General features: G+C 37.4%; 2 protein-coding genes across 2 annotated transcripts; both read right to left on the bottom strand.

Moving 5' to 3' along the window:
• Nucleotides 1–2253: 2253 nt before the first annotated feature.
• On the bottom strand, nt 2254–7472 carry zc3h10 (zinc finger CCCH-type containing 10). The gene is made up of 3 exons (XM_056270416.1): nt 7319–7472; nt 4894–6194; nt 2254–2895 (listed from the first exon to the last, which is right to left on the bottom strand). The coding sequence occupies exons 2-3, from the start codon at nt 6049–6051 to the stop codon at nt 2389–2391; spliced, it is 1665 nt and encodes a 554-aa protein (XP_056126391.1). The 5' UTR covers nt 6052–6194; nt 7319–7472; the 3' UTR covers nt 2254–2388.
• A 743-nt stretch (nt 7473–8215) lies between these two features.
• LOC130104032 (cytochrome c oxidase subunit 6C-1) lies at nt 8216–11163 on the bottom strand. Its single transcript, XM_056270420.1, has 4 exons — nt 11045–11163; nt 10292–10405; nt 9799–9935; nt 8216–8325 (listed from the first exon to the last, which is right to left on the bottom strand). The coding sequence occupies exons 2-3, from the start codon at nt 10394–10396 to the stop codon at nt 9810–9812; spliced, it is 231 nt and encodes a 76-aa protein (XP_056126395.1). The 5' UTR covers nt 10397–10405; nt 11045–11163; the 3' UTR covers nt 8216–8325; nt 9799–9809.
• Between the last annotated feature and the right edge of the window lie 700 nt (nt 11164–11863).

Raw genomic sequence — 11863 nt, 5'->3', positions numbered from 1 at the left:
GAGTAAAACAAACTATTATCAGTTTAAACTAAAAGTTGGACTCGATATAGTGTTCCTTACAACTTATCAAAGATCCAGTGATCCATGGATATTGACATGCAGCCAGGAATCGTGTTTCCTGACATTTATATGTGCCTGATTTCGACGCCGGGGAAATAAATTAAGAAAATTTGCCTGTAAACGTTTTATATAAATACAATATAGATAGGTCTAAATCCAAGTGATCACTTACATTAATGTTATACTGTATATCATCATATCGTCCAGCCCTAAAACTTGTATAGTTTTTTGTCAGTGTTTATTTAAAAACATCCAATTATGCAGAATATAGTCTGTTCTGTAGCTTTTTGCAGTCTGTAAAAATATACAGTACCTCAGATTTCTGGTCAAATCTAGTTGTACAGTCAATCGCAAAGCTCTTTCCCGTTTTAGATGTGTTTTGTGTGATTTTCACGGCGTTCACGCTGAAAACAAATGCTGCCCCACAGTCTTTTTGCCACTTGTGGGCGTGACCGCATTCACTCCGGCCGACGCTGACGTCATGCGCATACCCTCTATTGAAGCAACTGCCATGTGATTGGTTGATTAGATAATTGCATTAATGAGAAATTGAACAGGTGTTCCTAATAATCCTTTAGGTGAGTGTATGTATTACACAGTAACAGGGACAAATTAAAATAAAGTGTAATAGTAATAATTTGCACACAAGGTATCTAATGACATTTTTACTAGTTATAATTCAGGGTGACTATAGCCATGATGAAATTGTTTTACCAAAAATATATATCCGAATGCAATCAAACAAGAGTTTAACTAGTTGCTTGTGACTGTCTAAAACTAACATAAGATATCTGGAATGCATATCGGACTGGTGATAATTTACTTATCTGCAATGCAATTTTGACAAGTCATAATTCCAGGTGAAAATGTCCATAGTGCCATTTTGACCAGTTCATCAATAAAAAATCCTAACAAAATAAAAAAAATAACAACCTAGGAAATATTTTAATAATTAAACTGAAAATCTGTAATAAATATTGCCAATTGCGGTATATGGCAATTGGCAACATATCCAGAGTACACCACAGTCATGGTGCAACACTATTTTCTACTAGTACGAGTTTTAACTAGTAAAATGTGCTCAAGAATAGTCATAGCTACATTACAGATGTCCTAAATACTAACTGAAACATTTTACTAACAAAACTGACTTGTAAAAAGGCAATAAATGCAAAAAAGTACTTGCCATAGTAGGTGCTCTCATGTCGGGTCGAGGTCTATATTCATGGTCATGTGACTGACATTAGATTTCAGATAATGTTAATCTGAGACCTGCCAAATTAAACATACTTCTGATGCAGCTAACAATACTGTGAACAATGGTTCTTTTTGCATGATAACTCTATAATAAATCCCCCTATACTCTAAATCCGAGAGATCCCAAACCTTATTAATTTGTTAGCTTAAAAACAAACAAACACTGAAGGATGACAGTTCAATTATGAGAACTGATTATGAGCAATATTTCAATGTGACTGTTTGTAGGGTTTTCTAGATATAAAACATAAATTGGTAAAAAAAATCAAATCAATTTTAAAAATAAATAAGAAGGGGAAAAATTATTTATACGATAATATTTACACATACAGCAAAGGGAGTTGCTAAGATCCCATTCAGCCCAGGTCATCTGTCTCTGGTGGTCTTATCATCAGTGGACAGGCCACGAGAGAGCAAACAACTAGGATATACTATACTCTCAACAGAATGAGAAAGCAATCAAACTAATAACAGAAGTCTGGTTTGATAAGAAATATAATTTTTCATTAACATTTCAGAAAGATACTCACTCAAGATGAAAGAAACAAGACCAATATTCTGACAGAAAAATGCAGTTATTTAGTTTCCAACAGAAAGAAATAAAACACTTTTTTTAGCAAGACATGACAAGAATTAATAACGGAGCATAATGTGTCTGATTCATTTTTTTGTGCAGAATCCAAATAATCAGTTCACACAAAAACAATTCACAAAACAAACTATTAAAAAAGGAGTCAAACTAAAACTGACAGCTAACAAGTAAGTTCACAATTCTTCCTTAGTTATTTAGTAGAATAGTTACATCTTTCAAAATGAGTTCATAAATGTCCTGTGAAGTCAATGAGGATTTCAAAAGAGTCTTTCCATGGCAATCATCTGCTAAAGCATGGCAAGCAAAACTGAAATAAGTTCCATAATTTCACAAGAGAATATACAGAAATCTGTATGTTCATTCAGTCAAAACCGACCCTTCACCTGAGAAACTTCCCATGGTTTACTGGTGTCAGCAGAGTTGCTTTGATTTGCAGTTTGTTATTTGTTTCATGTATATATTGCTGAAGTGTGCCCTCATTAATGAGGCATGGTGGTGATCCTCATACTCTGACTGGCGATGGGGTACGTCACCATCGGTGTGGTCGCGTGGCTCATCGTGATGCCCGGCAAAGGTTGTGCCATGGACACGGCCACCGGCGCCACCGAAACAGCAACAGGGGCCATTGAAACAGGAGGGGCCAATCCCTGGGCGATAGTCTGAGCGAGGGCGGCAGAGATGGGGTCGGGGTTCAGATGTGGAGGGGGTGCGGAGGGGGGCGCAGCATTAGAAGGAGGGGCGGTCGGTGCACCGGTCGAGGCCACCAGATCTTGTTGAGTGACGGGACGGGGCTGCAGACCAGCACTGCTCAGAGTGGTGTGTGTCTGGGCAATGCCATGGTTGTAGGAACTCACAGAACCAACAGGGGGCGCCAGACTCTGTTCAGACGGAGCAGGGGTGGAGGACAGCGTCATTACTTTAGCCTGGCTTCGAAACTGAGCGTTCTGCTCCAGAAGCACCTCGTTGGTGGCTATCAGGTTGGATACCTTGAAAACAAATAAAGGAAAGGAAGGAATTTTGAGACATTTGGGATGTGGTTACAGTTGTTTTACATTTTTAAAATAACTGATTCTGTCACCGATCTTAAAGGTAGGGTAGGCAATTACGGACAGGCTAGCAATATCAAGCTAGCTTTGAAAACATGAGATCCCACCCTCCCCTTCAGAGCGTCTCCAAAGCCACGTCTTCTTCGAAACACTTGAACGTGCACAGCAGAGTCTGCAAAGCGTCACGAGATGAGAGACTGTGTTAAACTACCTCATGTCTCAAAGCACATAACATTAAAATAATAATGAACATAAATAACACTGACTTTTATCACCTGACTGCTGCAGTTTATTTCGGCATTAATAGTGTTGACACAGAAACACATAAATGCGAGTCTGAGAACATGAACAGTAGAACGTCTCAGGTTGCCATCTCGTAATTACGGTCACAACATGGAGTGAGCGCAGCATAAACTGGTTGCTTTGGTTCAGGAGGAACTGTAAAAGCTGCTGTTTGTTTGCAGCGCTCTGTGACTGTGTGTCTTCAACTCTGCAGAGCCTCATTGAACGCGCTGATGACATGTCTGTGCAAGCAGGTGTGCGGAGGAATGGAAATACATATGTTGACAGGCAGGACATCCTATCATTGCATTCGGACCGAATGTAATGATTGGATGAATATTCTTTGGTCCTGAGACGAAGTGTTTATACAAAAAATTGCCTACACTACCTTTAACATAAAAAGCACAATTTAGAGATGAAATATCATTCAAAATTAGTTTTATTTGTCATCCATGGAAAAGATAATCTATTGCAGAATTAAAAAGTAACTAAGAAAGTCGAACATGGGTCTGTCAAGCTCAAAAAATGACCAAAGAATTAGGGGTGTATGATATAGCTGTTCCATATCGGTTATCAGTTGATATTAGAGATTTTTAAGCATACTGGTGTCGGCCAATATTAACATTATTAATATTTAACAATGCCATTCTTACATTTAGATTACGTTTATTACCCTCTAACACTCACTTAAAGTTAATCTTTAAAAAACTGTAATCTTTAGTAAATGAGTTAATTAATCCATTTAATAAAATAGTTTAAATGCAGTATTAATTTTTCATACTGCACATTATAATGTTGTGTTGACTAATTTCAATCATTGCATTTAAAATTAGTTTTACATTAGTTTTATATTATTTTTAAATTATTTAGACAAAAGAGTACAGCATTTTAATATTGGTGCATCCCTACTAAAAATCACTTACTGTTAAAAAACTAAAACTATTAAAAAATACTTTTTGTTAATTAAAATTAAGCTGAAATAAAATAAGGGGGTGTTAGATGAAATTAGACAAAAAACTTTAAAAACTTAAAAATTGGAAATATTGCCGTGGCAACTAATTGAAAAAATTTGTTGAAGTACTAACATTACTATAACTGAAATATAAATACATTAAAACAAAATATAAATATAAAAAACTAATAAAATTAACAAATGCCAATAACAAAATTACTAAAACTTAAATTAAAATGAAAACTGAAAAAAATCTTTTTCAAAGTATGAATAAATACTATAATAGTATACAAATAATACTAAAACACGGCAAAAAAGCACAATAAAAAGTCCATACGACTTTTGCGCTACACCTTGCAATACATTTGTGTAAGGAACAGACTAAACTTTTAACTTGAACTTTTTTAACTTTTGCTAAAAGTCTTCTGTAGTAGTTTTCAAAACGTATTATTTGATGTCATGATGTGAAACATCACTGGTTCTTGTGTTGTCTGGTCTTTCACTACAAACCTGGCACAATAAATCGCAGTATTTTAACAGAATGAGATTAGAGAACTAGACAGAGAGGAAGATTTCCAGCGACTAGTACAGTACACAGTTTGCATGGACTATATATCCATAGGACTTTGGTGTCGTTATTCCAGACACTCTGCAGTGTATCTTCCTTTGTATTCCACTGAAGAAAGGAAGAGTACATTCCCTACCTGTTTCTTAAGCTCCTCCACTCTTTTCCTCAGTAGGGCGTTCTCCTCTTCTAGTAAGCGATACTCTATCGGTCGGATTGGCAGGGTGGTCTGAACCCCCAGGTCGTAATGTCCACTGCTGGTCCCATCGGTCAACCGCAGCCCATCCAAACGCCGTCTCTTCAGCTGGAAGGCCGTGTGGTCAACGGGGGCCTCCACCGGCCCGGCTTCAAACATGCCATTTTCAAACAGGGGGTCGTAGACGGAGCAGGGGCCCCTGTCGTAGCGCCGATGACCCACTGTCCCCATCGACATACAGCTGCTCATCGAGCCCCCACCTCCACCTCCAACCGACAGGCCCTGGTCTCTGCATACGCCCATGCTGGGACATCCCATTCCCATGTAGTTTCCCACGCCGCCGCCAACCAGGCCAGACATCCCACCGCAGGCCCCACCGACACCAACCGCACCCCCCCCACCAGCGTTCACCATCCCGCTCACGCCACCGGTGACACTCATCATGCATCCCACACCGACCCTGGGCGAGGCCTCGTATTCGTAGTCCTTCCTGACATGTCGGAACTTGCACTTGTTGCCCCGCTGGCACTCTTCTTTCAGGTAGTCCCTGCAAATGGGCACCTCTCCGCGGCTCAACGGGAGGTCGGTCGGAGACAATCCCAATCCGGCTGCCACCTTCCCCCTGAGCCGAAGTGGAAGCTCTCCGGTTTTCTTATAATAGTCCTCGTCTTCCTTCGAGCCGTGCACGAATCGGCAGTTGGTGCGCACGCACTCTTTGTTCTGATGGTCATGGCAGAAGATGAACTCATTCTTCTGCACACCCAAGTCGGGAACCTCATTGAAGTCTGGATGGCGGAAGCGGCAGCGTTTGCCACGCTTGCACACGTTGCGCAAAAAGTCCCGGCAAACGCCATCCAGTCCCAAACCACCACTGGCTCCGCTGCAGCTGTTGCCGTTTCCTAATGCCCCGCCGCCTCCCATGGCCCCAGGACCCCCGTTACCCCCTGTGCAGCCCGCTGATCCGCCCACCACCGTCACTCTGCCCTCTCCTACACCTCCACCCAAACCTGTCCCGGCTCCTCCCTCGTCCCCAGTGCCCACACCGCTCCCGCTGCCACCCCCGCCGCCACCTGCCAGGTAGGTGCTATCCCGGTCAGGCATGGCGCTCGGCCCAGCGGGAATAGAACGCTGCGCTCATGTGGGTGCCAGAGAGATGAAGGTCATACAAGGGTTCAGAGTTATAGTGCAAGAAAGACAAGAGCTCAGACCGTAGGCAAATGCAGATCACAGCTCCACCTGGGCACCTGGAAATATCATACAGATACAATTAAATATTATTCCAGAATTAACATTATATAATTGAATTTATTCACAATGAATAAACCATTTTTACTTTGATTTTTTTGTGTGAATTTTGAGTAAAAATAAATGTTTGCATTTGGCCATACTTTTCTCTAAATCAGGGGTTCTCGGATGTCGGTTTATGGTCACATGAGATGCAGGTAAAGAAATTCAATATTTTGTCTTTTTAAGCGTTTTATTTTAATTGTTTTTATTTGATTTTTTTTTTATTTGATTTTTTTATGGCTGAATACATTTTTAGCTTTTCACCACGAACCCCAACTCTAGATAAATCGGCATTGGTCATTACAGAAGAAATATATCGGTTGACAATCACTAACAACAAATTTCAGATGCATCATTATGGTGTTTACGAGGCAGTAGTGCATTGCTATTCTTCAAGCATTTTATGTCCATTCAAATTTCTGCTGTTAAATCAGCCTGAATTACATTACATATGGATTGCCACTTTATTGTGTAGACCTCAGCTTTAGGCATGCCATACATACTGGCTTTTGAAACTTTATAGATTTCGACATTAAAGCCATACAGCACCAAAGATAAAGCTTTAATGCTATTATTTTATATATTAAAATTATTGTAATTATACATATTAATGAATTCCCTGCCAGCATTAACAATTCCTCTTGGAAATGCAAATATTGATACAAAATATAATAGATTTATTTAATAACACCATGCTTTGCATTTATATATATATATATATATATATATATATATATATAAAATTATTCATAATTTTAAATAATAAAAATAAACGATTGGTTTTCCCCATAATATCTAGTCTCTATACAACAATTGCAACCATTTGTTTACTAGTGCTGTCATGTCAAATCTTGTGGGGCGCCAAATACTCTGCTCGATGTGTATGTCATGTAGAGTTACATAAGTAGCCAGATATAGTTGACTGCTTCTTTTCCACATTATTTTAAATAAACATGCAATATTTTATATTTAATCCACAGCACGTATAGTAAAACATGCTCTCTGGCACAAAGGCCTGGACAACGCGCATGGACAGAGCGCAACGATAATAACCTAAAACCATTATTACTAGTAAACTCACCCAACTGCAACCAGTCGTATCAGCGAGATTAAAGAAACGGTATCTGTATATTACTAATTACACGCATGATGCATGTACTGGCTGTGAGAAAGATTACATTAGAACACAAGTTGGTCTGTGAACAACAACTTCCGCTTTTCATGTTCGAAGCACTTCCTGTGCGGTAGAACACTGGGAAAATGCACTTCAGATTAAAAGGCTTCAAACCACAAAAGATACTATGGAGATACCATGGTACAGTGGTGATGCTGGAATCAATATGGTGCTGCAATGTATTTCTAAAAATACCGTGGTATTACCATTATGCATGTCCAAACATCATGGTTACATGGGTAAAAGAAAAAAAAAAAAATCATGGGACTTTTTGTATGCACCTAGTAGTATTATTCCACTAACCACATTTATAGACAAGTACAGTTAAAATGCAACAAGGTGCAATATTTCTTAGGAAACAAAGAGCAATGTCTGACAAAACACATGCAGCAAATGTGAATTCTTATTTCTGCTAAATGTGAAAAGTATAAACAAATTTCATGTTTAAGTGCCATTAAACAGTTTTTTTTATGTTCTTAAAAGTAAATGTTAAGAAAACATTAAATTACAACAGTCACCACCCAAACAGCCATCAGTATGTTATAAAATCTGTTGCTTGCAGAAAAATATCAAGAAAAAACTATTCTAGACATAATTATGACAGCATTAACCACCAAGTTGGGGCTAAATTCAGAGTTTAGATTTGGGCTTTTAACCCATATCTTTATGACATAAATAATAGGTAAACATCTGACCTTGTCAATGAGATTAAGACTCTTTAACTCAAATGACATTTTCATTTCGAAATATAACATAGGAGAGACATGTTGACAAGATGCGTTGCAATAAGTCACTACAGCGTGATGGTTGTCAACAGTTTATTTGTATCTTAATGAGAACATCAGACATCAATGTTCATATCCAATAATCTTATAAAGATTCAGTTGCAGAGCAGGAATGCAGGGGCACATCACCTGTAAAGAAAGAAGAAAAGTATAAGTCAAAGTGTTTTTTACATTGAAGGCAAGACACCACAGGTAAATAGGGTAAAAATATCGACTAATCACAGTGCGTTACTGTGTTGTATTACAAGTTTTCTGAAATGCAATATGCACTAATCTGCATAAATTTCCAGTTTCATTTTGTTGACATTAAAAGTTTTTACAGAGCAGATTTTGGATCTCTCAACAGCCTGAAAAACAAGTGCTTTTGGAAATGTTATATAAACCAGACGAATGATATATGAACAAAATCGTCTGTAAAAACCTTCAGAATATAGATAGGAATAAAAGGTGTACAGTATGGAGTATGTAAAGCCGCAGGAGGAAGAAACATTTACACACAATATACGTATTGTAATTGTAACCTAAAGACACAAATGGATATTAAGACACTTAAATATATATTTTGGATGTTTTCTATTCATTAGTCTGAAAAAAATAATAATAATGTTACGGAAGCAAAATAGCAAAAGTTTCAAACTCTCAAAATTGACCAGTGTATGGAAGTAAAATAATGACTAATGTCTTTGAAAATAAATAAATAAAATCGAATAATAATAAAAAAATACATTGCATTAACAGTGCTTTCATTTTAAAGCTTTGTATTTTCAGGGATTGCATTTTGGGGGGCTGAAATTAAACATGGTTGCATATTTTAGATGTGAATATTTCAAGTGAAAACATTTCATACATAATTTCATTATTAAAAATGCAATAATCCATATTCACCACATCAGCTTCGGGGTAGATAACATTGTATCTCCTTTGCAGTGGAGAAAGCTGCTTACAGTTACACAGAAAAGAAAAATGAAGTAACCACATAGTAACCACGTAAACACAGTTTCCGTGTCTTTATCAGGGATAGTACCCTATATATGCAGAAAATCTGATTATCATAACATATACTTACCGCTTGTTTGAACAAATTAATGAACGACTCTCTACCTGTTGCTTTGCTGTTCGTCATCACCCGGATGCACCAACTGCATGCATCAGTACTCTACTGTTATTCCTGCAGTTCCCGCATGTGCAATGTTAAATACTTTGCTAAATTGAACAACTGAATTTATTTAACTAAATTGGTAAAGCAAAATAAATAAACAGACTGGATATTTTGGAAATGAAGTCTGTAAGTTGAATATGGATCATCACATTTTTAATAATGAAATTGTGTAAGAAATGTTTCCATTTAAAATATTTACAGCTTAAATATACACTATTTTTCAATTAGTGCAATTCAATGTGGTTATTTGTTTCAAAGAAAGTCATTATTTTACTTCCAAACCAGAGCATAAAAATGGTATTAATGACATTTAAAAAAAAAAATACAATCAAGGACAAAACTCAGGGCTGTTTAATATTATAATTATTGAAATGGCAGTGCATAGAGTGCAAAATTATGCTTGCAAACAAATCACATGTATATGCACTTGAAAGGCCACTCACATCACATTGCTTTATTCTCCAGAAGGCCTGACACTTTGAAAAACACCAGCTTCTTTCATGGCGTTAAACTCCTTCATGGCATCATACTCTTTGTAGAAGTCAGCATATGCCTGTTTCCTGGGCTCTGTTACTGTGTACTGCAGAAAGGCATAAAACGTACTCAGATTAATAAAAAAAACTGTCCATGGTCCTTGTAAAACAAGCTTCCAACATTATTTAACTCACTTGACTCAAAGGTAAAAGAATGAAAGATAGGGATGAAACCAAATGTCCAAGAATAGAAATTAAAAAAAGAAAAAAATCAAAACCCACATTGATCGAAAACTAATCTTTATGACTAAGGAAGTTACATCATGACAAAGGGTGCTTTAAAAATAATAATAATAATTTAAAGAAGCATTTCTACCTACATATAGATTAAGTACCAATCACAATTTTGAACAAAACTGAAGGCCACAAAGGATATAATCATACAAAACACAATACAACTGACCTTGAAAGCGGCTGCTGCAGCGATGGAAAGAGCAAACGCGATGGGCAAATGAAACCTCAAACGCTTGGCCAGGAGGCCTCTCATCGCTGGCTTTGCAAGTGACATTGTTGGCTTCTGGAAAGAGAAGACAATAAGAGGAATGTCATACACTGATAGTCAATTGACAACCTTGCACTTCCAATAACAGGATAGATCACCCTTTAGTAACGTATCGCTACGTGCTATTCTGATCATCACAAATGGATGTCTTGCTGACTTTCAAGACAGACACAGAATAAGTCACGATAACATTTAACTTTTGCTTATGGGATAGAGACTGAGAAGATAACAATATGTAATAATAACCAGATATACTAGTTTGCATGTTTTATATACAAATGTACTGGTCAGCTCAGGTCAAGGTATTAGCGGTTTAGCTAATAAGCAATTTGCATATTATTTCTCTAGACGTGATAAAACGCATGCAAACGCACTGTCAAGCAATTAACCTTTGTTTTATTTTTAAAATGACACTTGTGATTCATATCATAGTGCCTTCTGAGATTCAGGACTAACAGTTACCGGTCTTGCTAAGACTAGCAAGCAATGACGACCACCGTCAAGATACTCTAAAACGAGACGCGTTTAGCTAAATTAAATAAATAAAAAACCGAATATTTAGTGTTATTAAAAACATAACATGGTGATATTATATTTTATACATAATTCACCATAGAAGTTTTGTTGTAAACGTATAACAAGCTCGATATTTACCGTTTAATTCGCGACCTTCAGCACGCACGTCCGGTGACTCAGACAGGAAGGTGTTTATGGGGGAACTACGGAAACAGGCGAAGGACAAACACATTGTAGCGACCGTATGTATCAGACTGTAATTCTTTTTAACTAGAATTAAAATGAAAATGGAAAATATAAAAATAAAACAGATTTAAAATATTTTATATAATTGGGTTTCAGTGAATAATAATATACCATTGTCTTTTTTATCATAATCTTGTACTTTTATTACTTTTACTCACTTTATTAGAGATTGCCCTTTCAGGTCGTATAATTAAAGTCCCCATGAAATCAGAATTGAAGTTTTTTTGGATTTTAGTATTTACACAGTCTTACTGTTATCCATAAGCTAGTGTGTTCCAAAACAATGACAAAATTTGCATTTAGAAGATATAAGCATTCAAAAATTAGTCTCCCACTTCTGCCAATATGGATCAATAATTTGGTTACGTCACTCTGCACTTCAGCTTCTCATCAGATTTTCTGTCCACTCAAATGCTCTCTAGAATCAAAAGCGTCCCGCCCCCTACATTATACATAGCTGCGGCTGAAATCGTTCACTTGATCACACATTTACTTCTTTCCATATGGTGAATGGCACATAGTGCACTATATAGGGGATAGGGAACGATTCAGACAGTGGAAATATGCTTTCCATTGGGGCGAATGAAGTCTGGTTTCATGTTAGTGTCACGCGAATCGCCACAGCTCCGGTCCAGAGACACGACAGCACAGAGCGGATCATATGACCGAGTCGACACAGACCACAAAACGTATCAGACCCATTTGAATTCT

Source organism: Rhinichthys klamathensis, unplaced genomic scaffold, assembly GCF_029890125.1.
Source record: "Rhinichthys klamathensis goyatoka isolate OS25496 unplaced genomic scaffold, OSU_Roscu_1.1 h1tg000303l_1, whole genome shotgun sequence".
NCBI lineage: Eukaryota > Metazoa > Chordata > Actinopteri > Cypriniformes > Leuciscidae > Rhinichthys > Rhinichthys klamathensis.
This window is presented reverse-complemented; position numbering and strand designations above follow the sequence as displayed.